At 52.5% G+C, this 26717-nt stretch overlaps 12 protein-coding genes across 12 annotated transcripts; 5 read left to right on the top strand and 7 right to left on the bottom strand.

Annotated features, from left to right (window-relative positions):
- Positions 1–881: 881 nt before the first annotated feature.
- BU25DRAFT_420431 (uncharacterized protein) lies at positions 882–2691 on the bottom strand (the record flags this gene model as incomplete). The annotated part of the gene is made up of 4 exons (XM_033708013.1): positions 882–1863; positions 1970–2200; positions 2304–2496; positions 2544–2691. 4 exons carry the CDS (start codon positions 2689–2691, stop codon positions 882–884), a joined length of 1554 nt encoding a protein of 517 aa, XP_033563199.1.
- Positions 2692–3047: 356 nt separating this feature from the next.
- BU25DRAFT_409488 (phosphatases II) lies at positions 3048–4574 on the bottom strand. The gene has a single exon (XM_033706066.1). The coding sequence runs from the start codon at positions 4221–4223 to the stop codon at positions 3264–3266; it is 960 nt and encodes a 319-aa protein (XP_033563198.1). The 5' UTR covers positions 4224–4574; the 3' UTR covers positions 3048–3263.
- A 675-nt stretch (positions 4575–5249) lies between these two features.
- Positions 5250–5942, top strand: BU25DRAFT_25423 (uncharacterized protein). The gene has a single exon (XM_033701646.1). It carries the CDS (start codon positions 5484–5486, stop codon positions 5853–5855), a length of 372 nt encoding a protein of 123 aa, XP_033563197.1. The 5' UTR covers positions 5250–5483; the 3' UTR covers positions 5856–5942.
- An 86-nt stretch (positions 5943–6028) lies between these two features.
- Positions 6029–7253, top strand: BU25DRAFT_338405 (Di-copper centre-containing protein; the record flags this gene model as incomplete). The annotated part of the gene is made up of 3 exons (XM_033702727.1): positions 6029–6688; positions 6745–6981; positions 7035–7253. The coding sequence occupies 3 exons, from the start codon at positions 6029–6031 to the stop codon at positions 7251–7253; spliced, it is 1116 nt and encodes a 371-aa protein (XP_033563196.1).
- A 360-nt stretch (positions 7254–7613) lies between these two features.
- Positions 7614–7898, bottom strand: BU25DRAFT_337923 (uncharacterized protein; the record flags this gene model as incomplete). The annotated part of the gene is made up of 1 exon (XM_033702699.1): positions 7614–7898. A coding segment is annotated over one exon (285 nt), but the record flags the coding sequence as incomplete, so codon positions are not given.
- Positions 7899–10130: 2232 nt separating this feature from the next.
- Positions 10131–11780, top strand: BU25DRAFT_324402 (uncharacterized protein; the record flags this gene model as incomplete). The annotated part of the gene is made up of 2 exons (XM_033702271.1): positions 10131–10461; positions 10516–11780. Coding segments are annotated over 2 exons (1596 nt in total), but the record flags the coding sequence as incomplete, so codon positions are not given.
- Positions 11781–12597: 817 nt separating this feature from the next.
- BU25DRAFT_25403 (uncharacterized protein) lies at positions 12598–13060 on the bottom strand. The gene has a single exon (XM_033701639.1). It carries the CDS (start codon positions 12969–12971, stop codon positions 12687–12689), a length of 285 nt encoding a protein of 94 aa, XP_033563193.1. The 5' UTR covers positions 12972–13060; the 3' UTR covers positions 12598–12686.
- A 337-nt stretch (positions 13061–13397) lies between these two features.
- BU25DRAFT_409485 (ISWI chromatin-remodeling complex ATPase ISW2) lies at positions 13398–16438 on the top strand. The gene is made up of 2 exons (XM_033706065.1): positions 13398–13743; positions 13798–16438. Exons 1-2 carry the CDS (start codon positions 13489–13491, stop codon positions 16237–16239), a joined length of 2697 nt encoding a protein of 898 aa, XP_033563192.1. The 5' UTR covers positions 13398–13488; the 3' UTR covers positions 16240–16438.
- A 1548-nt stretch (positions 16439–17986) lies between these two features.
- On the bottom strand, positions 17987–18943 carry BU25DRAFT_457263 (NAD-dependent epimerase/dehydratase-like protein; the record flags this gene model as incomplete). The annotated part of the gene is made up of 1 exon (XM_033710098.1): positions 17987–18943. The coding sequence occupies one exon, from the start codon at positions 18941–18943 to the stop codon at positions 17987–17989; it is 957 nt and encodes a 318-aa protein (XP_033563191.1).
- A 179-nt stretch (positions 18944–19122) lies between these two features.
- BU25DRAFT_409483 (alpha/beta-hydrolase) lies at positions 19123–21367 on the top strand. The gene is made up of 2 exons (XM_033706064.1): positions 19123–20093; positions 20178–21367. Exons 1-2 carry the CDS (start codon positions 19549–19551, stop codon positions 21193–21195), a joined length of 1563 nt encoding a protein of 520 aa, XP_033563190.1. The 5' UTR covers positions 19123–19548; the 3' UTR covers positions 21196–21367.
- Positions 21368–21489: 122 nt separating this feature from the next.
- On the bottom strand, positions 21490–22164 carry BU25DRAFT_447508 (uncharacterized protein; the record flags this gene model as incomplete). The annotated part of the gene is made up of 2 exons (XM_033709543.1): positions 21490–22065; positions 22129–22164. The coding sequence occupies 2 exons, from the start codon at positions 22162–22164 to the stop codon at positions 21490–21492; spliced, it is 612 nt and encodes a 203-aa protein (XP_033563189.1).
- A 454-nt stretch (positions 22165–22618) lies between these two features.
- Positions 22619–26396, bottom strand: BU25DRAFT_389990 (ARM repeat-containing protein). The gene is made up of 4 exons (XM_033704544.1): positions 25994–26396; positions 23057–25939; positions 22950–23007; positions 22619–22895 (listed from the first exon to the last, which is right to left on the bottom strand). The coding sequence occupies exons 1-4, from the start codon at positions 26176–26178 to the stop codon at positions 22830–22832; spliced, it is 3192 nt and encodes a 1063-aa protein (XP_033563188.1). The 5' UTR covers positions 26179–26396; the 3' UTR covers positions 22619–22829.
- Positions 26397–26717: the final 321 nt, after the last annotated feature.

Below are 26717 nucleotides of genomic sequence, written 5' to 3'. Positions count from 1 at the left end.
ACAGAAGCAATGGACAAAAAGTCACCCCCTTCAGGCAGTCTCATGATGGATACAAAGCATCAACGACGGTGAGTTCAAGCTCTCTCCAACCCACCTGGAGCGTGCCATGTTGCTCGAACACTTCAAACAAACCAAATACCGTATAATTCCAAGCTCTCCCGCGCCACGTCCCCGCTAGGCCCGATTCTGGACGCGACAGCCTTGAAGTATCTGGAAGTTGTCAGTGCCATCGAGTCGTGGGTCTGTATCCACGATGTCAACGCAGTCAGACTAGGCCTCTGTGGGGGCATATACCAGGGACGTGACCAATCGAACATGGAGTAGAGCTAGATTCTGTGGCCAGACGTTTTCTTCAGGAACTTCATCTCAGCGTCGTAGTGGAGTCTGGTGTTGACAGAGGGCGTGGGGCAGTCAGAGTATTGGCATCACGAAGAGATTTTTGTTTTTTGTTTGCATTCGTCCATCACCTGTATCGGTGACTTTCACAAGTTGCTGACCCCCCTTGATGACTGGAACGATGATGAGATATAGCTCTTTGGCCCTGAAGAACAACTTTGTGGGTAGTGGAAAGCCTCACATATGACCTAGAATGCAGATCCAAAGTTACACACGTGGAAATCGTGTCTCGCAGTTTACAAAGTTGGGAATCTTAAAGACGGAGCTGGGAGGTATTCAATGATGTTGCGCTGTACATAACCTTTAGGACCCGAGGATCAGAAAGGTCGGCCTTTTTGTATCGCCGCAACAAATGAGCAGACCCAATATCAGAAACAGAGAAATTAGATTTTGCTACAGATGAGTCTATCAACGGTCTCCGAGGTTACTAATACAAGGTGGCCAACAATTCACGTCCTTGTGTACTTCAAAGCCCTCCCATACCTTCACTGAAGGCGCGATTCTGGTTTCACGCAGCCGCCGAGGTATCGGAGGTTATCAGTAATCTCTGTGTAGAAGTCTGTCCCCTCCATGTCGACGACCGGTCCAGGCAAGACCTCTTTACGGTCCAGACGAGGCCACTCAGCTACGGAGTAAGGCCGTCTGCCTTCAGTCTGCGTCTGGGTTTTCTTCGCTATGGCTTGCATAGCTTTCCAATCGAGGTCGTCATGATGTCCAAAGGTAGGAAGGAACGCATCTTCCGCGCCACGTCGAAATGCGTACTTGGTCTCTGGCTCCTTGAGCTTTGGGTGTTTGGTGAGGAAGTCTTGTCGAGCTTTGGCGGCGTGTTCGTCTTGGTGTTTGTCCGACCAAATCCTTTGGGTTAACAACATGATCTCTTTCTTGAGGAGCTGTATGGATTCCTTGGTTGCTGGGAGAGTTGAGAGTGGTTTGGTGGATGATGCTTTGAGTGCGGTGCGGAGTGCGTGATCTGTGTCTCTAGAGAAACGGAGCTTGACCTCGAGCTCCCGCTTTTTCTCCAAGAGCTCCCGCACTCGAATTTGAAGGAGAATGTAATACTCATAGTCAGGGTTAGTCTTGCTCGGCTTACGGGGGTGTTTGGGTTTTGGGAGGACGCCAGCCTTGATCATACGCGAACGTTCAGCTCGGACTGCGTCTCCGGTAGGCCCGTCTTCTGGAGTATAGTGCCCAACGTGATACTCGATAGCCTTCCTGGAATCTTCGCTAAGAACGTTGGGAGCATCAATGTGTGTCGAAGTTGAAGGTATCCACTCAAGATCGTCTTCCTCCTCTTCCGGTTCTGTAAGATCGACAATGTTAGAGGCCACGCAAGGTGCCTGAGCAGCGGCAGGTTGACGTGGCTGATCCAGTGACAACGAGGGGAAAGCTGCTGCTTGGAGAGTTGTTGATGTCGTACGTGCGCCTTCAGCGTGAATCTTAGCCCACTCAGGGGGCATGTCGAGATACCTGTGAAATGGTCAATAAATCATACTGTTTGGAAAAGGACGCCTCTTCGGATTCAGAGATCGTAGAAACAGAATAGCTCGCGAGAAGGCGGTCAAAGGGTACTCACCCCATATTGTCTCTGCTGGTTTGTTTCTGACGCTTACGACACGGCGGCGGTGAATCCAGCAACGTAGTACAAGTCCTGAGGATGGTCGATAAGTATGGCTCAGGAGGAGAGCAAATAAATATATCTGAGCTGGAACTGTCTGACTGTTCGAAGTCACTGGGCAACGCAGTTGTGGGCGACTGTGGACCTGAACCGATCCCATCTTGCTCGAATCGCTCGGGTCGTTTCAGCCTGTGCTTCGGTCGTAGTCCAATACCCATAATAGCCGATATCGAATAGTACGAGATGCTCCGGAAGGGATGTAAACAAGATATGGTTCCGATAAAGCGCGTACCATGGTTGGGTATACGAAGGGATAGGAAGCCGGAAAATATTGAAAACGGTGCCAAAGAACGTAGCATTGCAACTACCATAGTGAGAATGGCACTGGCTCTGGTGCTCCTGCACTTGCTGCAACCTTGGTAACCATGGTTGGGAGGCAATGACAGAGCCAGCTGCTGCGTAGAACGGTCGCTTTCTTCGACAGACTGTAGCGGAGTTAAGGTCGTGCTAGGTTGCTGACGATGACTAGTACCTTGCAAACACTGTATCGGTTCAGAAGCGAGGTATGGGAGGGTGATGCAATGTTCAATATTAGTACCTTGGTAAGGCAGGAACAACCTCAGGGCATGGTCAGCGAGGCGACGCCTCGCCAGGTTATACAGAATAGTCACCGCATCCATTGAATAATTCAGAACTGCATTTGCCTTCCAAGTCCTGGCCTTTGGAGGCGGGCAGGGATGGTGGGTGGACTTGAGCCGTGGCGCCGGAGTGACTGAGTGTTGAGTTTGCTGTAGACAGCACTGTAACGATAAAACATTCGCGGTCGGCATGTCTCGGGTGGAGGCAAGAACACGGGGGAAATGCCAAACAATGCAGGGAAGAAGCTGAACAATTTGAGGGTGCAGACAAGTCGGTGTAAGCTCATACATGAAAACGAGACCCTTGAAGGTAGTCAGAGCATTCAAAACCAAGAAGCACCAAGCGATCAATCAACGCAAGAAGAGTCTTATGCGAACCAATCATGTAGATGAATAGTGTTTAATTAGTAACTCGTGCCTATTATGGCCAATTGAAACCGAGCTGGGCCCAGAAAACGCAGCTTCAAACTCGCGATTGCGTAGCGTCTGCTGCTTGTTGCTCCCTCAATGCATATGCATCGCCGATAGAAAACGCCAATAGCCATGCAGGGTATCATGTAAAAAAACGCCGCTTTATGAAAATTTGCCGGACCTCATGTAGCTACCAGAGTCGCCTAAGAGTTCTGGAAGGGAGTATTGTCGCGACCTTGGAAACGAAGAGCATCCGAGGGGTCCAGGCTGTCCTCCATGGCCACATCATCGTCGTCACGCGTGTCCTCGATGGAACGCTTGGACCTTACTGTCGAAGAAGGCTGCAAATGGGAAGCACGCTGGCCGAATTTGGCGAAGTTGTTCACTTGGTATTGCTGCGCATTGAAGCTCGAAACCGAACGTGCAGCCTGGAGGACGTCCCAGTAGGATCGAAGGATGTTCTTAATCGTATCGTCGAAGTTGACACAGAAGCGCTGGGCCTGGCAGACTTGCATCGCTTTGATGTAGTCAAAGTTGTCGAGGATCTCCATGAGGTATGCGGCGACCACGGCGGCCGACTTTTCGTTGCCAGACTCGCAGAAGACCAAAACCTTGCCAAGTGTGGGCTGCCCTGTTTTTTCAAGAGCGTGCTGACGAACCCCCGCAACGTGCTCGTTGATAATCCGTGTTGTGTCGCCAAATCGCCTGATCAGGTCGTGATAGGCCGGTGCTTCGATTGTAGCCACAGTAAGACCGGCGTCGCGCGCTGCTTGCAAGGCGCCGCTCATGCTACCATCGCGGGAACGGATTGCGAGCACCATGGTAATCCCGTCGCGTGCGAAGAAGTCTTTGTCCTTAGATGCAACCATGGGCCCCAGAAACAACCACGGCAGGATCATCTGTGCTTGCCGGCGCCGCTCGTATGCCCAGTCAATCAAAGTGTTCTTCTGGACGATGTCTTCCAAAGCCATATCTTTGAGGAAGCTTATGTCAAGGCCCCCGGACCCAGTCCCAACCACGAGACCCGGCATGTCGGTGGATAGAGTCGGTGGAGGTACAACAACCCGGGGCGGCGTGGGAAGCCGATAAGAATATTCGTTGTGGTTGCGCATGGTCATACCGAGCGAGCTACGCATCGGCGAATCCGCTCCTGTGGTCGTCATGGTGTTGGTGGCGGTCGGTCGCTGTAGAGGTAGAGGTGGGCAGCCCTGCGATGTGGGGGATATTTCAGTAGCGCGATGACGCGCTGTCACGGGACTGACGTGCTAGAACAACGCGACAGGGCTATTGAGATAGTTGTTGTTTCTGAAAGGATATTTTGCGGTGAAAGAAGGTCGGTCGTGTACTCTGCGGCAGCTGTTGAAGAGGTGCGTTCAGGCCCTTAGGCAACCGCGGCGCAGAGGTCGTCCCAAGCGGGGTCTGTGACAACCTCCAGCTACAGTCAAGCGCAATTAGATCATCATCCAGGACGCAGTGGTAAGTCATCTTCACGGCGCAGGAGACTTGAACGTTACCAAGGAAACCTAGGGAAGATGTGATTTCTCGAATGCAGCTGTGAACCCCTTCATCGTTCAACGGGCAGCTAGCCGCAAATGGCAACGTTAACGATCGTCTGGTTCGTACCGTTCGCGCGTGAAGCTCTTCTCGAAGCTCTTGTCACTTACCAACACAACCTCCATCAATCCTGCTCGGATCATCTTCGTCGTACAAGGCCACGCAGGGCACTGTCGCACGTGGAGACGTGGTCGTCGTGAACTATCGATGCTGTACTCCTGCTCTATCCCACCTGCCTTACTTGGCGACAATAATCTACCAACCACTCCGCCGTCCAAGGCTCACAACCAACCTTCTCACCCACCTCAGCGGTGTGAACCTGTACACACGTGAACACCATCGTGATAGCGGCACCGATTGTGAAGTCTCTTCCAGCCACGCGGAACGCTGCTAAGGGCATCTTCCTGGCAGTCTCAAAAGTACCGTGGCAGCCCTACTCTATCGCCAGTCATCACACTGCGAGGAAGACCGGCGAGCAACATCATCCGCAGTAATCCGTATAACCACGAGCTAGCCTCAGGGCTCAATCAACTGGACTCGGCGACATGATACAAAGCTGCGGGCCTCCGACCCTTTGTTCCGCCGAGATGGAAAGGAGTCGGTGGAGCAGGCGGATCCAAACATGCAGATCCACAGGTTCACCGGGTGATTACAGTGGCAGCACGATGAAATGCAAACACGAGGCTGATGTTTCCTAATCTGCAGGTACGTCGCGACTTGACTACCGTCTTCTCAGCTGCTGCTGTGATGCAACTATGTGAGGTTGTACGGTTATTCAGCCGCCGCGTTCCCAAACACAAAGCTAACAACGACTATCCAAACGCTCTGCGCACATGATCTCATCGCGTTGAAGACCTCCATGGTCCTCCATGCTTCCACAAGAACATTCCGAGTGTAGTTGCGGCTATTTTTACACAACGTGCCACACACGAACTATCAATTGCGGGAACCCGGCAGGGGAGATTTTTGATGGGTCTAAAAGGAGGCTGGCGCCATCCTGGAGGTCCTCAGCACCTCGTAACGTGAGCCCTACCCCCGCCTCGGAAATTGAGAATCCCATGCCAGCGGCGCAAGGCCCCAGCGGTGACCTGCACAGAGGACAAGCCACGAGCCTAACGTGGTTTGGTGCACCGGTGGAAAAAGGCTTATCTCTCCCAATACAACGTTGCAGCTTTAACCCCGGTTTTCATCCGTGTACAGCTAGGACGGGTGATCCTGATCCTATCATCTCAGCAAGATGACGCCGCTGCGGCAGGTCAAGATAAAAGAGTCGGTCTGTCCTGGTGTTGGAAACTCCAGCAGCGATCCCAACCTCCTGCCGACTCTGAAGACCTCCACGGTCTAAACCAACACTCGCTGATCACAACAACTTCTATACCTAATTCTGATTCTGTTCGGCTTCACACCACACACCATGCACTTCTCGACCATCACAGCTCTGTCGGCTGCGACACTCGTATCGGGTGCTGCAATCAAGAGACAAGATGCGTCCGAGTCTGTTCCAACAACATCTCTCTTCCCTGCACTTCCTCTTTCCATCTTCGCCGAGACGGCCGGACACACATTGACCCTCGAGGAAGCTCTTTCCGGACTGAACATCACCGACAAGATCGACGAACTTGCCGACAAGGTCGAAAACAACCTTGAGAACCTCATCGCACCCAACCTCAGAGTTAGCGTAACCGCCGCTGCCGCAACATGCTCCAACGTCCGCGTTCGCACAGAGTGGGACTCCGTCTCCACCGCTGATAGGCAAAACTTTGTCGACTCTCTCAAGTGCTTGATGAACAAAGCACCATCCGGCCAATTCTCAGCCTCCAAGAGCCGCTACGAAGATTTCGTTGCTCTGCACCAGATCCTCACGCCCAGGGTACACAGCAACTCGAAGTTCCTGCTGTGGCACAGATACTACCTGTGGACATTCGAACAAGTCCTCCGAACCGACTGTGGCTTCACCGCAACCCTGCCGTGGTTCGACGAGACCAAGTATGCCGGAAAGTTTGGCCAGTCTTCAATTTTCTCGAGCCAGTGGTTTGGTGGTATTGGTCTCGGCGGCGCCTGTGTAACGGACGGCGTAAGCATACCCACGCTTCACGGCACTTCGTACTAGATAACTGACTTCAAATACAGCAATTCGCCAACCTCGCCATTAACGTTGGACCTGGCTCGGGCAACCAAGCTCACTGCCTTGCCCGCAACGGCGACTCCGCAAAGACCATTAACACTGGTCAGTCAATGGTCGATGCCTGCAACGCCCGCAGCACTTTCGCCGACATGGCTGGCTGTTCTGAAGGCGGTGCTCACGCCTGGGGCCACAACGGTATCGGTGCCGTTATGCAGGATGTCTACGCCTCTCCTGCAGACCCCGTAAGTACTCCAAATCAACCGCATGTAATCGTAACATTCTAACGAACCTCAAGATCTTCTGGCTGCACCACGGCTTCATCGACCGCAACTTCCGCATCTGGCAGAACCAGAACTCTGGTGTCCGCACGACCACCATTGATGGTACGGATGTCGATGGCAACGCGCTGACGCTCGACACAAGCATCAATGTGTACAGCATCAGGCCTGATGTCAAGATCAGGGATATCCTTGATACTGCTGGCGAGGCGCTTTGCTACAAGTATAACTACTAGAGGATAGTGCGTGGTAGTGGTTTTTTGTAGATACCCTTTACTCGTTCATAAATTTTTAATATGGTAATAATGAGTAATACCATTTATCATCCAATCACTCACACCAACTATCGCCCCTAGCTTCGACAATGCCGATTGGAGGTCTGCAACTGGACTCAGACGTTGCAATCACTCTGTCAAATTACTGCTATCACGCCCTCAGCAAATCCACAAACCCCCCCCCCCCTTCACGCCCACCAAAAACTCAACCTACGTCACCGCAGCCATGTAAAACCCACCGTACACTTACGTCCCCCTCCCCTCAACATTCTTCTCACCCATACTCGTTTACCCCGTAGCATACAACACACGCCCAAACATCTACACCATTCCCGCCACAGCTGCAACTCTAGGGTACCTCAAGCCACTGATGACCATGCCCGTCAAGACAATCGTATAGTTCTCGTGAGAATTGTAGTGGGCGCGCTGCGCGCAGTTGAAAAGGCACAGAGCAGGTTTTTTTGAAGGTAAAGAGGCAGCGGCCGTGGTCTCTGCAGATGCAAAGGCGTGAAATTGGGGGACTTTGGCAGCGCGCTGAAATGGAGTAATACAGGCTCTGAGGCAGATGGAGGGGAGGTAGGAAAGAGATGCGGTGATGAGGACGTAGCTGAGGGATTGTTAGGGGCGGATTTGTGGGAGGAAGAGCAGGATACCCGTATTCTGCGGGGACTTAAATCGTTGTTATTGTCGTCATACTGGCTGGGACGCAGGTGCTGAGGGAAGTTGAAGAGTGAGCAAGATTCATAACGGACGAAACGATTAAGCACAACAGATGTTATGTAGGTTCTTGGTTGACTGCTAGATCTTGACTTTCTCGATCTCTCCAGAGTTGCCACAAGTTCGGGAGAAAACATATAATAGTGGGTATTCACTAATGGGCACCCACCTAACTATTAATCCGTCGGTAAGTTGCTGAAACAGAGCTGAGCGAACGGGAGGCCTTGCTATCCCCTGGCCGGTTACCACAAAAGTCCTTAATTTCACCGTATGCAGTATTGTTGGCGCTGGAGACGGGCAACAGAGATACGCAAATTAGCACTGATTGCTAGAAATTGAACTCGGAGTCCCTAGGGAAGGCGAGGTTTAACATAGGCACTAAATCTCAGGTTTGCAGAGAAAGCGTGTAGTAATATTGAGTTATTGAGGTGCAAAAAGATTACAAACAGCGAGAGCAAAACTTCGGGAACAACCATCACGAAAGCACTAAGGGGTAGCTGCTAGTGGCCGCAACAGAAAGAACAATGAAGCCTAAAGTATATATACCATAAGCTCTGGGTGTGCCTGTTTGTGGATAGTGCGCATGTAGGAAGAATTGAAGGATTGAACTAGGGTCGTATTGTATGAAGCTACGAACAGTATGTATAGGTGGGCAACAGTAAACAACGCCCACGGCAGGTGAGGTGTGACACGCAGGTGAGGTTTGGCAGGCAGGAGACACCTAAAACCGTGACACTGGGGCACGAGGGCAGGCTAGCAAAAACAAGAGCTGGAAAGTATAGGAAGGCTGAAGGTATCGCGGTCGCAACACATGAGGCAAAGGGGATCTCTAAGCCTTGAAATTTGGTATGCACATACAAGGATCATTGTTTAGATGCGCCAGCATGTGGTTGTAGATACTGGTCTGAAGAACAACGGCGGGCCACTGGGGACAGGTAGCTCTTATTTGCAAGAGTGAAGTGGGGTAGAGTAGAAGCTTCTTCTGTGCTGCGTTAGATATCTGCTAAGCCTGTCAGCCGAGCATAGCCGCCGATACATCGTGGCTGAAACTGAGTAGCAATCAATCGATCGATCAATCAATCCTCGTAAGACCGCTATGGCATTTCAGGAGCACGCCACAGAACGCATAGAATAGAACACGACCTCTTCGTTTCGTGGGCGTAGCTGTGCTTCTGCCGAAGTAATTAGAATTTAATCGTCTTCTAAAGTACAGAAGGCGACGTTGGTTTCATTCGAGTCGGTCCTGCTGATATGCACAGTGTTCCTTCACTGGTGTATACTTCCTAATACTGCACTCATCACCGAGCCGTGCTGAATCCCGTCAGTGTATGCTGCAGTCTTCGAGTGGTGCTCAGACCACCGCAAGCCCGCTTCGCCACAGAGCTGCATCCTTCCCCTTTTCAACCCGCTTGTCCCGTGAGATAGTACTCCCAGCCTCAGGTTGAACAGTAATTTTGTCCTCATCATCTTCACCTTTCGCGTTCACCTTCGTCAGGTCTAATTTGACCACGTCGTAGGTCCTCAAGCTTGTTCACGAGGTCTTCGTTGGTGAACTAACTGCACCACACATCACATAGCTGGGAAGCAAAGACCAGGCTCATATCTACTTTCCCTGAGGGGTTTACAGTCTCTCCTGCCGTATCTGTCAATCTAGATGTAGTTTACGCAACATGGTTGGGCCCAGATGGTTGGCATATGCGGCTTTGCGGCACGGCACGTACAACCCCGGTTGTTTCAACAAGCCAGTAAATCCAAAAAAAATCCCAATCCTACAGGATTACGTCTGTTTCTACAACCCTTTTAAGGCAATGGTTTATCATAGCCTTCCAGCTCCAAACCCCTGGTTCTGGAACATGAAATAATCACAGCAACTCAACACTGTTGGTGGCGGTTTCATGAACGACTGCGAGTTTCGGCTTCAGAAGGTCTGGATGCACTCATATGAAAGGTATAAATCACTGCGGTGGGAGGTGCACCTACCAAACGATAATAAGATTCGGCTTTCCATCCTTACAATAAGTTTGCATATCGTATTTCTCATAACCAATTACCCATCACTGTACATTACGCTTAGTCGTCATTATGGCCTCTCAAGTAACTCCCCTCGTACTGTCACCGACCAGCTCGATGTCTACACCTTCAACGCCAGACACTGGCAGTTTTGTTTGGGACACGTCAGAAACTCCTCTGCATAAATCTTCCAACGAAATCGAATTTGACCTTTCGACGCCGTTAACTCCGCCACTGACTTCGGATGACTTTAAGCAGACTTACGAGTCGCAAGTCAAACCAATCTTCTTGCCGACCGCCGACCATATACCGACCACACAAATAACAACCCCGGACTCGAATTCTGGCTTGAAGGATTGTCAAATTGCAGGTAAAAGCCCGGTTCCAGACACGGTCGCTTTGGGAAAGCTGTTCCGTGATACTAGAGATCTCCTCCAAGCGGGTAAGGAAACCCTATAGTAACTTCCTGGGCATTGCTAAACGTGTGTTTTCTTAGTTGGCAATGAGAGTACTTCAAAGTTCCAGATCCAGTACAATCCCGTGCCTTCGATCGATTTCCTCTCTATACCCAAATCTCACTCAAACAGCGCGAATATCACCAAGAGAGAGAGCGAAGGCACAGAACCTCAAGTCAAGACTGAAACTACCAAGACCCGTTCTGTCATCGCAGACACTCCGCGTCCCAATAGCAGATACAAAGGTCTTCAGGCAGTATTAGAGCACATCACCCCCTCTGAGATTCATGCCAGGTTAAACGACGATCCAAAGCTTTGCGTTGCCTCTTACGTCAGAGTTCCGAACGAGAGATGCATCTGCAAAGTTCAAAAACAGCTTACCAGTGATCACAAAATCTTAAACACTGTGTCTAGTTGTATCGAGAAGGGCGATTATGCTACTTTACCAGAATATCTTGAGCAGCTCGCGGAGGTCGTCCTGTGTGGCAACCATCGAAAAGTGGCTCTGCTTCAGCCGAAAGCCAAATCAAGGATTGCCAAATTGCGAGATTTTATTTTCAACCTCCCGCAAGCATCAAAAGCAGATCTCTCAACTTTTAGAGCATGGACAATGGCACTGGCCAACCGTGGCCTTCCTCTTCCAGTTGACTGCAGTGCGCGAGAGGATTCACCCTCTGTGGTGCCACCCAAAACAAACACTACTGCTGCCTTCAGCGGCAATACGACGTCGAATTTACCAGGATTTCTGCCTTATAAACCAACACGGATGAGCGACCTTGCTATTGCCAAAGCCGTGAAGAAGATGATCGCCAAGCCATTGACAGCAACTGACATGAAGGATGGTTTCATATACATATTCTGGGACAAAGGAACCTTTGGTATGGTCAAAATCGGTCGAACGAATGACCTCGAGCGACGACTGAAAGAGTGGAACAGGTGCAAGAGCACGCACAGCTATCACAAGTCCTCCCGGGATGGTGACCTTCGCAAAGTTCCGCATGTCCAACGCATCGAGAGACTTATGCAGATTGAGCTGGTCAACAACCGAAAGACAAGAGCTTGTGACACCTGTGTTAAGACTAAGATGCACAAGGAGTGGTTCGATGTATCTGAGGCAAAAGCTGTAGAGGTTTTCCAGAAGTGGCGTAACTGGATCCTTCAAGAGCCATATGCGGAGGACGATAAAGGGCAGTGGGTAATCAGGCCCGAAATGCTCGAGACGATACCTGAGAACTGTAAGCTTGAGCCCGAAGAGGCGCAGAGCCTGCGGATTCGACCGCGAAATGTCAAGAACAGGTTAAAGCGACCAGTTCTACGACGGTCACCTGTAATGCGGGCCTTGGCTGCTTCTTACAGTACTTAGTTCTCTTAAAATGTGGCAAGAGCGATCCTTTTGCTAAGGCACGTTATAACTGCTCGCAGTATGTACGGATCCCCCTGCCCATAGGACTCAACATGAACAAGCTCTTCAAGGCGTAAGAGTTGCATAAGAGAGACTCGCCGGTGAACACATTCAAGACCGTTGGCGGCGGAGGTAGTAGCCAAACAGGAGAGCTATTGAGGAGTTACGGCTGCGTGGCTTTGTAGTTGTGAAGGAGCAAGGTCATCGCAGGAAGACAGGCGTCTACGGGGTGGCTGAGTCCACGCTTCCAATTCGAGTATTGCGAGTGCCGCAGCCTATGTCGCAAGCAGAATGTCAAAGCAGTCTGCATCTGCCTACCTACCTGTCACTCTCAACCTGTATGTTTTCATCTCCAGCCTCGTCATGGGCGATGGTTGCTGGTTCTCCGATGTCATAACAATGACCTTCAAGCGGCAGAACAGGAGACGTCCGTCTACAGCCGGACATAGATCGGCGCAGAGGTAAAGTGATGTGGCCTAATTTCCAAGGTCCAAGCAACTGCCACCTCGAGAACGGTACACCGGCAACATGATGGCGCAGACTGGTCCACGGCAACCAGTGTGGTGTTGAGGTAATGGACCGGACCCCTGATGGTGAAATCGTCGTACCAGTTCTGCTCATAGTGAATGTCATGGCAAATGGGACATGTCTTGTCCTCTTCGACAAATGCAGGTGTAGAAGACGAGGCTGATGGGGGGCTGGCGGCGGTGGTCGGTGAGCGACGGAAGTGCCGACATGTGCTGTTGAATTAATTCTACATTCTCAAACAGCTGCTTGCGGCTCGGTCCGCAGCATCCGCCCTCTGCCAGATCATTCATTTTGATCACTCCTTGAAGGTCCGCTGGCTTGCCAGCTTGAGAAGGTGTCGCGGTAGATCGTGAGTGACCAGTGCGCATGTGCGGAAATATTGAAGGATTGAACTGAGGTTGTATTGTATGAAGATACAAACAGTAAGTATAGGTGTGTAGCTGTAAACAACGCTAGTGTGACGTGGCAGTCACTCTCATGGCAAGTGAGGTACGACAGGCAGGAGCACCCTAAACCGTGACAGAAGGTGATGCAGTAGGCAACACCTATCAAAACGAATGCGAACATCTTGCCCTCTCAGCCGCACACGTGACGGCAAGATGGTGTGATGCCCTTACCGAGACGGTGTCACGAAAGACAGTAAGTCGGGCAGGACAACTCATTTACCTTTACCTATAGCTGTGTGAAGAAGACGTATAAAGACGCGCAACGTATATCAAGAATCATTGGCTAAACACATCCCTGACTACATGGGCATGCGCTTGAGATATGGCAGGTGTCGGAAGCAAAGACACAAACCCGTACCAAGAAGGAAAGAGTATGCCCACACAAGGCTATGAACAGTCGTCCTAAGAAAATTACGCGGTGGTGGTGTTGATGAATTTCGAAGGCGGTCTGCAATTAAGTAAGGTTTGGGCGTGATCGCGCGTCGCAAATGACGCATTTGATGTTCGCCTAGCGCGTTCCTTTCACGCGCCTGAGCACCTCGCCACTCCCATGTCCCCCGGCGCTGCCGCTCCTCTCTGCTGTTGTTGTTGGTTTGTTACACTCCCTGCCTCACAATTGAGGCTTCAATCTCTGCAACATGACCGCTTCTTCGAACGCAAGCGAGAAATCTGATCCCACACCCGATTCCTCGCCTCCACCTGTGAATATGGACGACGGTAATGTGTCGAAGAAGATGCAGGATGAGGAGATGCGTATGAAAGCGCAGCGCGAGAAGCAAGACGCGAAACGCGACGCGCAATTGGACAAGGAGAGGCAGGAGGACATCAAAAGTGGCAAGGAGGTGTTGGACAAGAAGTTCCAGCAGCTGGAGTTCTTGATGAATAAGAGCAAGGTTAGCATGCGACATTCTTGTATGGGTTCCAAGGGCTAATGCCAAGCCCATCAGCTCTACGCGACAGTTATGCTGCAGCAAATGCAGCGGCAGGAAGACGAAGAGAAAGCACAGGATGAGAAGACCGACGGTCAAGCTTCGAAACGCGAGAAGAACGCTGAGAAGGCAGCAGCAGAGTCGCAACGACGCGCAACACGAAACTCGGCAGCGAACGGCGCATCGACACCAGACACGAAGTCAGACACTGCGACAAAGAAGAAGGGGCGAGGACGGCCGAAGAAGGAGAACTCGAACATAGCAGATTACTTCAAGAAGGAAGACCTGGAGAAAAAGGTCGAGGAAGAAGGGCCAGGCGATGTCAAAAACGAGGATAACGTCAAGACAGGGGACATTGGCATACAAAACCTCAAGTCTGCGCGGCAACCGAAGCTCGTCACAGGAGGCACAATGCGGTCATATCAGCTGGAAGGGCTGGAGTGGATGCTGTCATTGTACCAGAACGGCATCAACGGCATTCTGGCGGACGAGATGGGTCTGGGCAAGACGATACAAACCATCTCCATGCTCGCGCACTTGTGGGAGAACAACTCTTTCGGCCCCTTCCTGATCGCCGCGCCACTCAGCACAACAAGCAATTGGGTGGCAGAATTCGAGAAGTGGACACCGAGCATACCCGTCATGCTGTACCATGGCGATAAGAAGGAGCGCGAGAGGTTACGCAAGACACGACTCAAGAACCCAGGCACGAAGGACTTCCCTGTTGTTGTCACCAGCTACGAAATCTGCATGAACGATCGAAAGTTCCTGACCCATTTCGGATGGCAGTTCATTATCATTGATGAAGGGCATCGCATCAAGAATCTGGACTGCCGCCTCATTCGTGAACTACAGCAGTTTCAGTCAGCGAATCGTCTCCTAATCACCGGCACGCCACTTCAGAACAACCTTGTTGAGCTGTGGTCCTTGCTGCACTTCCTGCTCCCAACAGTATTCGACAAGCTGTCAACGTTCGAGAGCTGGTTCGATTTCTCGGGCTTGAAGGACAAGTCCAACTTCGAGCAGCTCCTGTCTGAGGAGCGGCAGCAATACCTGGTCAAGTCACTGCATGCGGTGCTCAAGCCATTCCTGCTGCGACGTGTCAAGACCGACGTAGAGTCTCTGATGCCCAAGAAGCGCGAGTACGTACTCTACGCACCCTTGACGCCGATGCAGCGTGAGCTATACCAGGCGATTCTGGATGGCACAAGTCGATCATACCTTGAGGATAAAGCAGTCGAGAGGCTAAGCGTTGGTCTTTCCAGCAGGGCTGGAACACCCCTCAGCATTCGCAGCAACAACGACAACCTCAAGCGCAAAGCAATAAGTGGTGCCAACACACCCAACAAGAGTACGAAGTCGTCGCGTGCAGGTACGCCTGCGTCAGTGACTTCTACACGTGGTCGTAGCAGAGTCAAGAGGAACTACGAAGAGGCCAGCGACGACGAGTACTTTGCAGGCCTCGACAAGGAAGAAAGTACGCCCGAGAAGGAAGAAGAAGTCGACTCAGAGGGCGAAGAGGAGCGCATCAGAGCAGCAACCTTCGAAATCGCCAAGCGCCAACTTCTACAAAAGAAGCTCGGTAACCCCATCATGCAGCTCCGCCTCTGCTGCAACTCGCCCTACAACTTCTTCAACCCCTTCCTCAAAGCAGAAATAGAAGGCGGCGAAACGTTCGCATCAAACACAGAGCCTGATGAAACCATCGTCTCCACATCCGGCAAGATGCTACTCCTCGACTCCCTCCTCCCTCCTCTGATCAACGACGGCCACAAAGTCCTCATCTTCAGCCAATTCACCACAACTCTCGACCTGATTGGTCAATACCTCACCCTGCGCTCTTGGCCACATTCTCGTATCGACGGCTCGGTCGCGCAATCTGATCGACAGGCGCAGATCCTCGCCTTCAACAAGTCGAAAACCAAGGACGGGACAAACATTTTCATCCTCTCGACTCGCGCGGGCGGCCAGGGTATCAACCTCGCAGCTGCAGATACCGTGATTTTGTTCGACTCAGACTGGAATCCTCAGCAGGATCTGCAGGCCATGGATCGTGCGCATCGTATTGGGCAGACAAGGAATGTTATTGTATACCGCTTTGCTACGCGTAATACGGTGGAGCAGAAACTCCTTGAATCTGCCGAAGCTAAGCGTCGTCTTGAAAAGTTAGTTATCAGAAAGGGAGGCGTACGAAACAACGCAGGCAGAGGTGTGGAGAAGGAGCAAGAGGTTGAGGAACTGCAGAAGTTGCTCAGGAAAAGTGATGGCGAGAGGTTCGATATTGCAGGAGAGGGCGAAGGAAAGCTTTTCAGCGACAAGGAACTGGAGATCCTGCTCGATCGAAGTGATGAGGCGTATGAGAGGGCAGAGAAGGGGTTGGGTGTCGGTGGAGAAGGGCAAGTCTTTCAGGCCGTGGGGAAGAGGGAGGAGGGTGCGTTGATGAAGGGTCTGAGGGCATGATTTGTATTAGATGCCATTTGCTTTTGCACATTTAAGCCAAGTTTCGCGGTCGCATTTTCGTCGGAAGCCAGCTCCAGAGTTCGTGTGTCAAGTTGCTTGTTCATGTGAGCGCTTCGCTTGACATCCAGGGAAGGACTACGTCTGCCAAAGTCCAACAAGTGGTCGGGATCCGAGGTTCATGAGCTACCGTAGTCTCCAGGGTTACAGAAAATGTTTGCTGATTGCGCACGAAGATTGCTGAAGCCATCTCTAATTAGCACCTGATTTCGCGTGCCTGGCCAGCGTGTCATGGACGCGTCGCGACATCCTCCAATCACCCTTTTACTTCCACAAACATATCATTTGTCTTCACAGCGACCAGTCCCAGCAGTTACTGCCGTCTATTTACTTCCCGACTTTGGCAACCAGCATCTATCAGGATGCCTAAGGAGATTCCAGCACCGCCACGGCCGAAGATAGAAGCCTTTGGTTCTGGGCTGACATGGAAAGACGTGAAATATGCATACTACGACGGCATCCTGACTACTTTCGCGATGACGAATCCAAGCAACGCTTCGATGCATGGTCGACACGGGAGTTTAAGCAACATCATGAGATGCTGGACACAGAGACGCAGCGACAAGTACACACGGTATGAAGATGAGAACATGTACACGTACTCATTTCTGAGCAAGAGACTCAAGACTAGGGTGGAGGTCGAGGACCGCCCGCCACATTGGATAGATCCAGAGGATCCTATATTCCAGAACTCCACGCCACAAGCGCCAACAGCACTCGTCAAGAAGTTTGCCAAGATTGACAAGAACTCTACAGCTCCAGCCCCGCGTGTTCACCAGAATGTATCTCTTAGCTCATCTACACTTATGGGGCCGTTCCGTTGCTTCGAGCGACAGACTCTCGAAGGACTGAAGATGGAATTAGAACATGCCCTTGCGTCAAGATGGGCAAGTGGTTCTTGTACCTTTCGGGCATCCGAGGCTAACTGCATCAGTGTGATTATGTATAGGCATGGATGGTTGAGTTCGAGGGTGAACTGACAAAGAAGTATCGAGGACTCCCCGTTGAACGTACTGGCACTACCAGGCTCAATGAAAACCTCTCTGCTGGAATTTTCCCGGTAATTGGTACCCAGGCTGGGATAACCTCACATGGCACCCTGATCTGACTGCAAGATGGGAATGGCAGTGCATCCGGTCTGGACAGAGCTCTTTGGGCACGGCCTGGAACATTCTTCAGGTTGCTTCGCAGCCCGTCCACCCTGTCGCGGCCCGTTCCACGCCTACCGTCTCAAGCCAAACGGCCTAGGTCCAAATGTGGATGCAAAGACTAAGCTCCACTTCCAATGATAGTGCTGTCCGGGGTAACCGGAGGTTGCAGAGTACTATACCAACTTAGGAGATGACGATGAGTCTACAGCGAATGACTCCTCGCTCGATTTTGACGCGTCGTCGGATGTTGGTCTTCTTGATGGCTCCCTCCCGGCATATACGCCCGACTCTGGAGACGATGATAGCAGCAACTCTGGTATCGCAGTCGAAAAGTCACAGATATCTGTCCTGATAGTGCTATTTCATTGGCAGTCCTTCATCTGGACCGGACGCTGGAGGTGGTCAAAGAGAGCCTGGCAGTGAGATGCTAGATCAGTCAGCGCAAATGCCGTCGTCACTGGAGGCCTTCTTCAAAAGGTTGCTGGAGGATCCACAGAGATTGGTCGCGCTCGGGCTGAGGCGTATTTGATGTTATTTCTCTACTTCTTCTGCTTTTCGCCTTCAATGAAGTCCTTGATCGTCTGCTCCAATCCAACATCTTCCGAGAAGCCCAACTCCTTCGCTCTTGCTGTGTCGTACTTCGCAGGCCAGCTCAGCACGATCTTCTGGATACCCTCATCTCTTTGCTCCTTGACTCTTGATCGGACCTCCTTGCCGGCAATCTTCTCCAGTGCCTCCAGGATCTCCCCGCTTGTCGCTGTGTAGCCGGGAAGCAAAACCTGTCTGAAGTGGCCGAACTTCTCAGCCGGGATCTTGATGGCGTGTACAAGGTTGGTGGCCAGAGTACGTGGTGATGTCAACCAGATACCAATGCTGGGGTCGACTGGAAGCACAGATTCTTCTCCATTGACAGGCTCGCGGACAATGCCAGATACGAAGGATGACGCCGCCGCTGTGGGAGCTCCAGCTCGTACAAACACGGTGGGCAGACGGACTACACGTCCATCTATAAGGCCTCGACGGGAGTAGTCATTAACCAGGAACTCGATCATCAGCTTCTGTGTGCCGTAGCTGCTCTCTGGCATGGGAACAATGTCCGTCTCGGTAGCCACGTTTTTGACAGCCGCACGGCCAAAGACCGCGCACGAACTTGTGAACACGATCTTGACGCCAGGCTGCTTGACTCGGGCAATATCGATCAAATGCCTCACGCTGTCAAAGTTGACCTTCAAACCGAGTCCGAGGTTTGCTTCCGAGCCACTCGACATAATGCCGTGCAGGATGTATACAGCATCTGGTGCCTTCTCAAACAGCACATCCACCGCCGCAGGATCAGTAAGATCCGCCGCAACAGTCTTCACATCCTTCGACTCCGTCGGATTCGGTGGCTCCTTAACATCTGCCAGGACCAATGATGTGGAAGGGTCGGTCTCGATGAGCTTCTTAGCAAGGATCTGGCCGACAAAACCGCCGGCGCCGGTGATGACAACTCTCATATTGCTGACTCGTGTGCTGGTACCGGTGTGTGTTGATGTTTGTAAGGTGTATGTAGTATGTAAGACTGACACGCAGGGACTGAACACGACACCGGTTTTCGAGCCACAGCTGCGGCTTATGACGTTTCTCCGTCGGCGAGAATCCCGACTTGGGATGAGTGGGATGAGTTGAAAAGGCGGGGGAAGACGTACTGACGACCGCGGGGTCGGCAACTCGGTGGGCGGGCCGAAAGCCCCTGGATATGTTTTCCTACAACACCATGGTTTGTCTCGTGATGCGCTATCCAACATACATACACTTGGAGTTCACTAATACTTTAGGGCTTCCGTGCTTTGTTGTTGCTTGATTGACAATTTCCCTCGCAGTTTTCCGCATGAAAAGCACGAGCCGCGAGTCAAACCGGCCCGGTCGCTGACTTTCCCTCTTCGCGTGCCGCCACCGTGCTCAAAGTGGATCGAACACCGGAATTCGATGGATTTTCGATGAAGCCGCTCGCATGCCTGCGGCCGATCCGCCGCCTCCACGGGGCAATGGGTCAACAAAAGCCTGAGCACCTCCATGATGAGGTGTTCCGAGAATTTCACGACTTTCCTTCGCTTTCAAGATGGTTCTCGTTTTGGCCGCACTGCTGGGCTTCGCCCAATTGCCGATTGCACACGCTGTCAGCTCGCTGAAGATTGAGACGACTTCTGGCACGGTACGGGGCGCAGTTGACTCTATTACACCGAATGTTGCCCATTTCCTCGGCGTACCTTTCGCCGAGCAGCCGTTGGGAAAGCGCCGCTGGCTGCCATCGGTGCCAAAGGCGAAAGAGAACGGAACGATCGATGCCTCCAGCTTTGGTCCCGCATGCCCGCAGTTTGAAGGCAACACAGACAATGTCTGGTTGACAGACGCCCCTGAGTTCGTCATCACACCGAGGAACTACACAGGCGAAGACTGTTTGACGGTGAATGTGTGGGCACCGTGGAAAGAGGAGGGCGAGCAGGGCAACTGCACGGAAGGAGCGTATGAGGCTAAGGATGAGAAGTTGCCCGTCATTGCATGGATTCATGGAGGATCGTTTCAGACAGGCGCCTCCACTGTACCGTATCAAGATCCCAGTCGATGGATCCAAAGAAGTGGAAAGCACATTGTTGTCGGCATACAGTAGGTTTTCTCTCGAATTGCAGTTTCATCTCGCCGTACCCTGTAGGCAGTCACACGTTCTTTCCAAGCTGATACGGGCTGTAGGTACCGCCTGGGTATTTTTGGACAGCCGAATGCAGCGGGTCTCGCAGATGACGAGCAGAACCTTGGACTTCTCGACCAGCGTCTGGCGCTCGAATGGATCCGCGACAACATCGCCAATTTTGGCGGCGACCCAGAACGCATCACCCTTTGGGGCCAATCCGCAGGAGCCGTCTCTGTCGACAACTACAACTTCGCTTACCCTGAGGATCCTATTGTCTCTGCTCTGATCATGAACTCCGGAACCTCCTTCCTCACACTTACCTCTGTGGACCCTCAGCACACCAACTTCACGTTCGTCGCCTCCTCCCTCGGTTGCGGTAATCTCAATGCCACCGCTGAGGTTGAGTGCCTCCGCGATGTTCCTTACCCAGAGATCATCTCATTCCTCAAGGCCCGCTCCGACAACGGCATAACCCCCGGTCTAACATTCAACCCCATCATCGACAACCGCACCAAGTTCAGCAACTACACCGCGCGCGCCCTCGCCGGAAACTTCACCCGCAAGCCCGCCATCATCGGCACCACCGTCGATGAAGGCAACGTCTTCCTGCCCTACAACCGCACTTACGGTCCTGACATGGCGATTGCCGACTCCATCACCCTGGGCTCTTTCCTCTGCCCAACCGTTCAGACTACGCACGATAGATCTGCAGCAAACACGACGACGTTCCGCTATCTTTATGGCGGCAACTTTACCAACATTGCTCCGCAGTGGTGGCAGGGCGCATATCACCAAGCCGATATGCCTCTCATCTTTGGTACGCACAACATCGCGCGCAGTAACTCCACGCCCCTTGAATTCGCGGTGAGCGAGGCGATGCAGGACTTCTGGCTCGCCTTTGCTGAGGACCCGGTGAACGGACTGCCAGAGGCTGGGTGGGAGGCGTATGAGCCCACTGGGGATGCAGTGTTGTTTGGTTGGGAGGGCAAGGCTGTGCAGCCGATTAAGGAGGCTGAACTGGAGGCGCCGTGTAATGGGTTAGTACCGAATGGGCTGCCTAAACCTCCGACGTTCTAGGAAGACGATAACGAAGGATTTAGACGTGGTCATGGTGTATTAAAGCATACCAGTAATCTAATGTAGACAGTGGATTTTCACTCCAATCCATTTCCAGCGTACACCTTCCACTATTCATTACGAGGAACACCAACGAGCTGACGACTTCAAAGAAGATCGAGACTCCATGAATCCTCTTGATAATAACTAGAATCCATGCAATGACCAGCTCAGTAGGTACACACTTTTTGCTCAGAGCATACATTGTAGCCAACAACACGAAACGCAGGACATGCTTTCCATCGCCTATCGTTCTCACTCTGCACTAACCACCGCCTTGCCACCCCTCACCCCAGCAACCGCTCCTCCAACAGCAGCAGACGCATTCCCAGCTTTCGCAAACACACCTTCATCGTTACCAGCCTCCTCATGCTCCTGCACAGCCGATCCCTCTGACGTTCTCGAATCCTTCTTCCCCTCAGCGCCGCGGCTTTCCAATGTCTTCGTCGTATGCGTTCCGTTTTCATCTTTGGTTGCTTGGGATGTCTGGGAGAGGCTTTCGCTGTCTTTGTCGGTTGAATGTGCGCCTGCGGAACTGTTGGCTCCGGAGGTCATGGTGTCGACGCTAAGGTTGGCGTCTGTGGCCTTTGTTGTATGAATCCCGTACTCATCTTCTGGCATTCTCGATGTTTGGAAGGTCTCGCCGGCTTGTTTGTTGAAGAAGCGGCTGCGGAGCTGTTGGCTCCAGAGGTCATTGTGTCGACGCTGGAGTTGCCGTCTGTGGCTTTGGAGGAAGTCGATGAGGCGTGAGCGGTGGGCATTGTTAATAGTGGGTCGTGACGAGAAGTCAGAGTAAGACAGTGGGTAGACTGAGGCTTGAACCTCTGGTTGCTTTAGGGGAGTTCGTGGACACTGGCAGTAGCAAATGAAGGAAGGTGGGCACAGTGGACATACGTGAGATTGAACTGATGACGTCTTTGGGATTGACATGGTGTATCGAGAGTTCGAATCGGGTTTTGTTAGGATGGCTGAGCTGGAACACAGGGCATCGAATGAGGTGTTGTGAGTTTCGCCTTGGAGGGCGCAAGGTCGAGGATGCCGACATGATGACCGACTGATACTCAGCTCACCGGTGCCTCAGCCAGTAAAGATAGATTATTAATACCCGTCTTCGTAGGTGGCTCTACAAGCATCTTTAAGAGACGAAACAAGCATGGACAAGGATCGAGCTATGACGAGGACAGTCCATACAATGGCTCGAGCAAGAGTGTGAGATTTTACACGTAAGCGGGAAGGCAGCTCGCGAGGTGTGCAGCTAGATCCAAAGTTGTTGCAAGTAAAGGATGTCCCCTGGAGGATTTCAGTGCATTCGACAAGCTTACTCAAGACGATGGAGCAGCGATGCTAGAATGACAAAGATCATTAATGCAGAGGAGTCATGTTTGTGAAGTGTTGTGGGAATCTATTTCTATCTGCAACGAGATCGAATTGCAAATTGCACGGGCTGTCAAAGCAAAAACCTCGCAAATTTTGAGATCCAGACGCCAGCCATGACCACTGCTACCATCATTATCATAGGCAAACATCTAAGCCTGGTATGCATGCACCGTAACTATCATGAAGAATAAAGAAAGGCTTTTCGGGAGGCGAGACGTTTAGTCGTCCTCGTCAGAGAAGACCTCCTCACCACGCTTGCGGCGGGCCATACGGTCCTTCTTCTTCTGTAAGGGAGTCAGTAAATGTACCATTGAAAAATCTGGACTTGGAAAGCCTACCTTGCGCATCTCGCTGGAGGTGAGCTTCTTCTTCTTTTCCGTCGCCGCGATCTTGTTACTATAGACAGTCAGTTCAGGTTCACAAAATGTTAGAAGAGTCAACCTACCCCATGGCGTCAAACTTCTCCTCCTCCTCACCCTTCTCGGTGAGACGGGGACCGGCACCCTGACCCTGGACCCAGTTGTGACCGGAAGGAGTCATCTTGCCGTCAAGGACAGCCCAGACTTCCTCAGTAAGGTTCTTGGTGAACTCAGCGGAGTGAGTAATGATGATGACACCACCCTCGAAGGACTTGATGGCCTTGGACAGGGCACCGAGAGAGTCACGGTCGAGGTAGTTGGTGGGCTCGTCAAGAACGATCAAGTGGGGGCGTTGCCACGAGCAGGCAGCAAGGACAACCTTGACACGCTGACCACCTGACAGACCACGCATACGCGAGTGAGAAACGAGCTCAGCGTCAATACCGAAGTTGGCGCAGTGAGACTCGATCTCCTTACGGACGAGAGGACGGAACTGACCAGAGGCGAGAGCCTCCTTCTGGTCGACCTCGGCGACCATCTTGGCGTGGGAAGCCATGATCTCGGAACGGGGAATCCAGGCGTTGTCAGCAGACATCATAGGTGTCCACTTCTCGTTCTTCATGCCGACGTTCTCACCAAGAGCGAACGAGCACTCGTACTCGTAGGAGTTCTTGAACTTCCTGCGGGAGTTGATGCCGATGACACGACGCTGGGTACCCTCGATCTTGTAGATCTTGTCCATGGCCTTCTCGTCCTCCTCAGTGACGATCTTGTTGGCACGGTCCATGGTCTCACGGTCCTCACCAGTCTGGAAACGCCACTGGATGTACTCGGAAGGAGTCTTGTCAAGGTGGTGGTCGATGTGAGCGAAAGCGTGCTGCTTAATGTAGGCGATACGGATGTTCTCGTGGTGGTAGATCTCACCAGATGTGGGAACAAGCTCACCAGTCAAGACGTTAACAAGAGTGGACTTTCCGGCACCGTTAGGACCAATGACGGCAATACGGGAAGAAAGCGAACATTGGAAGGTGATGTCGGAAATCTGGGGCTTGGAGGTACCCTCGTACTGGAAGCTCATGTTGGTGGCACGGAGAATGGCCTTGGCCTTGGTCTTTACACCCTCAAGGAAACCGGGCTCAGGGAACTTGAACTCCAAGTCGGAGGCGCTGAGCTCGTGGTAGGACCTAGCAGAGGGCACACGCTTGACGAACTCATCGAGGTTACCCCTGTAACGCTTAAGCTTGAAGCGCTCGTAGTGAACTACGTGCTGGATGACATTGTTCAAGAACTTGCTGTCGTGGGAAATGACGATGGATGTGCAAGGAGAGTTGATGAGGTAGTCCTCGAGCCACTTGACGTTCTTGACGTCCATGTGGTTGGTGGGCTCGTCAAGGAGCAGGATATCGGGCTTCTCGAACACGGCACGGGCAAGCGCGAGCTTCATCTTCCAACCACCAGAGAGGGCAGTGATGGGACCGTTGATCTGCTCATCAGTGAAGCCGAACTCGCTCAAGGTCTTCTCGATGTCGGGCTGCTCATCGGTGATACCGACGTCGCGGAGCTTCTTCATGGTCCAGCCAATGACAGTCATCTCAGTATCGGCAGAGTCCAAGTCGTGCTCAACGTAGACAGTCTTGACCTCGCTCTGCTTGGGGAAACCCTCGACCTGCTCGTTGTTGATGGCGCGCATAAGAGTGGTCTTACCGGAACCGTTAGGTCCAAGAAGACCGTAACGCTGACCACGCTTAAGACGGAGGTGAGTCTGGTTGAGCAGGATCTTGGCACCGTAGGCCAAGTTGAATGTGCAGTTGCAGAGATCCTCACCTTCCTCCTCATCGGGCTCGGCAACATCCTCAGCGACGGAAGCGGGGAGAGACTTCTTGCGAAGGTTCTCAGTGATGTCCTTGGCCTCCTCCTCACCAACGAGGACGGCGACGAAGGGACCGGCGTTGGCTTGCCAGTTCAGACCCTCGTAGTCCTTCTCGTCGATGAGCTGACCACCGATAGCACCGATGTAGTTGACAACAGGAGCGAACTTCTCGTCAACCTTGTACTTGGAGGGAAGGACAGCCTTCAGGTTGGCAGCAATAGTGGCAATGTCACCGTACCTCTCGAGCTCGGGGATCTTGCCGTCCTTGACGTGACCGACACGGATGAGGGTGTCGAGACCCTGGCGGGTCTTCTCACGGGCCTCGGGGTCAGCGAGGTTGTCGTAGTTCTTCTCAAGAGCGGGCATGAGCTTGGGCAAGAAAGCAGCGACAATCTGAGGGTCCTCGACAAGCTTGCACATGTTGTCAATAATGACAGCAGTCTTACGCTTGATGGCAGTCTCGCGCTCAACGAGACCACGCTCAAGAAGAGGAACCATGATAGCCAGAGTAGGCTCGTGGACGTCAGTGACGAAGGTGGTGGCACCGAGCAAGTGAACGGTCTCGGGGACGTTCTCAGGCTTGGAGATACACTTGATGAGCTCGGGGATGAAGCGCTCGATATCCTTGTTGGAGATCAAGGCGCAGATCTTCTCCATGGTGGCGTAGGCGGCCTTCTTGACCTCAGGCTTGGTGTCCCACATGGCACCAGAGATGACAGGGATCAGTTCAGGGACACGGAAGGCCATCTGAGCAGGGGCAGAGGCAGCGAGGGTCTCAATGCACTTGAGGTCGGTCATCTTCTCGGGCCACTTCTGAGCGTTCTCAAGAGAGTGGGAGATGTGGGGGATGATGGCCTTGACGGCGTTGGGGTTGGCGGCAGCAACGATGGCCTCAGCGGCGGTCTGAGCAGCAACCTTGACGCCGGACATCTTGTCACCGACAGCGGCCAGCACGTTCGGCAGAAGGGCGACGAGGTAGGGCTCGACGGCAGCGGAAACCTGGGCGTGCTGGGCGATGGCGCGGATGGCATCGAGGGCGCGCTCGCGGGCGACGGCATCCTTCTTGTTGGCGAGCTGCTTCTTCAGAAGCTCGACAGCCCTGCGCAGGTGTTAGTACTGGCATTCGTGTGCGTATCAGAGGGGCTCAATATACTTGGTGGGAGCATCAGCCTCCTCGATGTCACCGTTAATGAAGGTGGCAATCGAGGCAGCAGAAGAGTTGATCTCGTCCTGCGCCTTGGAGATGGTGAGCTTTCCGAGAAGCTCCTCGAGGACCTTGACGGCCTTGGAGTTCTCGCTCTTGACAGCCGAGGCGTCGTGAAGCGCTGCGGGAGCCATGTTGGAGGAGGTGTGTGGTGGGTGAGGGTAGGAAAAAAAGAGGGCGGCGGTCCTCTTATACGGATAAGCGAAGGCGGCGGGGCCTAAAAACCTTGCGGTGAAAAGATAGACGGAAGTCTACCGGGGTATCAAATCGCACAACGCGAGAAATGTGAAAGACAGCTCTCTATACAGCTGAAATCACACAGATAACTTTTTTTGTTGGCCCAGAGAATGTGGGAGAGCTTGAGAAGGCGACACACAGCGCAATGGAGGGGCTTTATTTGCGGTGGGCTACAAAATTTCAAAGACCGTGCGCAAGATAGGCTAGCGCGTGCGTGGCGCTCCTGCCACAACCGGGCGAGGTTCGCCCACACGGCCTTCACTGACACCAATCGAGAATGGCGGAGTGCTGAAGTTTTCTCGTTGCCCCAGTGTCTCCAGTTATGCTGCTTGCCACTCTGGTTTGAAGTCTGCAAGGCTGTTCTGTTGTTCTGAAGCGTGCGTTGAGGCCATGTCGCAGCCCACGTTGTCGCGAGCGAATCCATTTGTGGCAAAAC

This window comes from Macroventuria anomochaeta (assembly GCF_010093625.1).
Source record: "Macroventuria anomochaeta strain CBS 525.71 unplaced genomic scaffold BU25scaffold_11, whole genome shotgun sequence".
Lineage (NCBI taxonomy): Eukaryota > Fungi > Ascomycota > Dothideomycetes > Pleosporales > Didymellaceae > Macroventuria > Macroventuria anomochaeta.
This window is presented reverse-complemented; position numbering and strand designations above follow the sequence as displayed.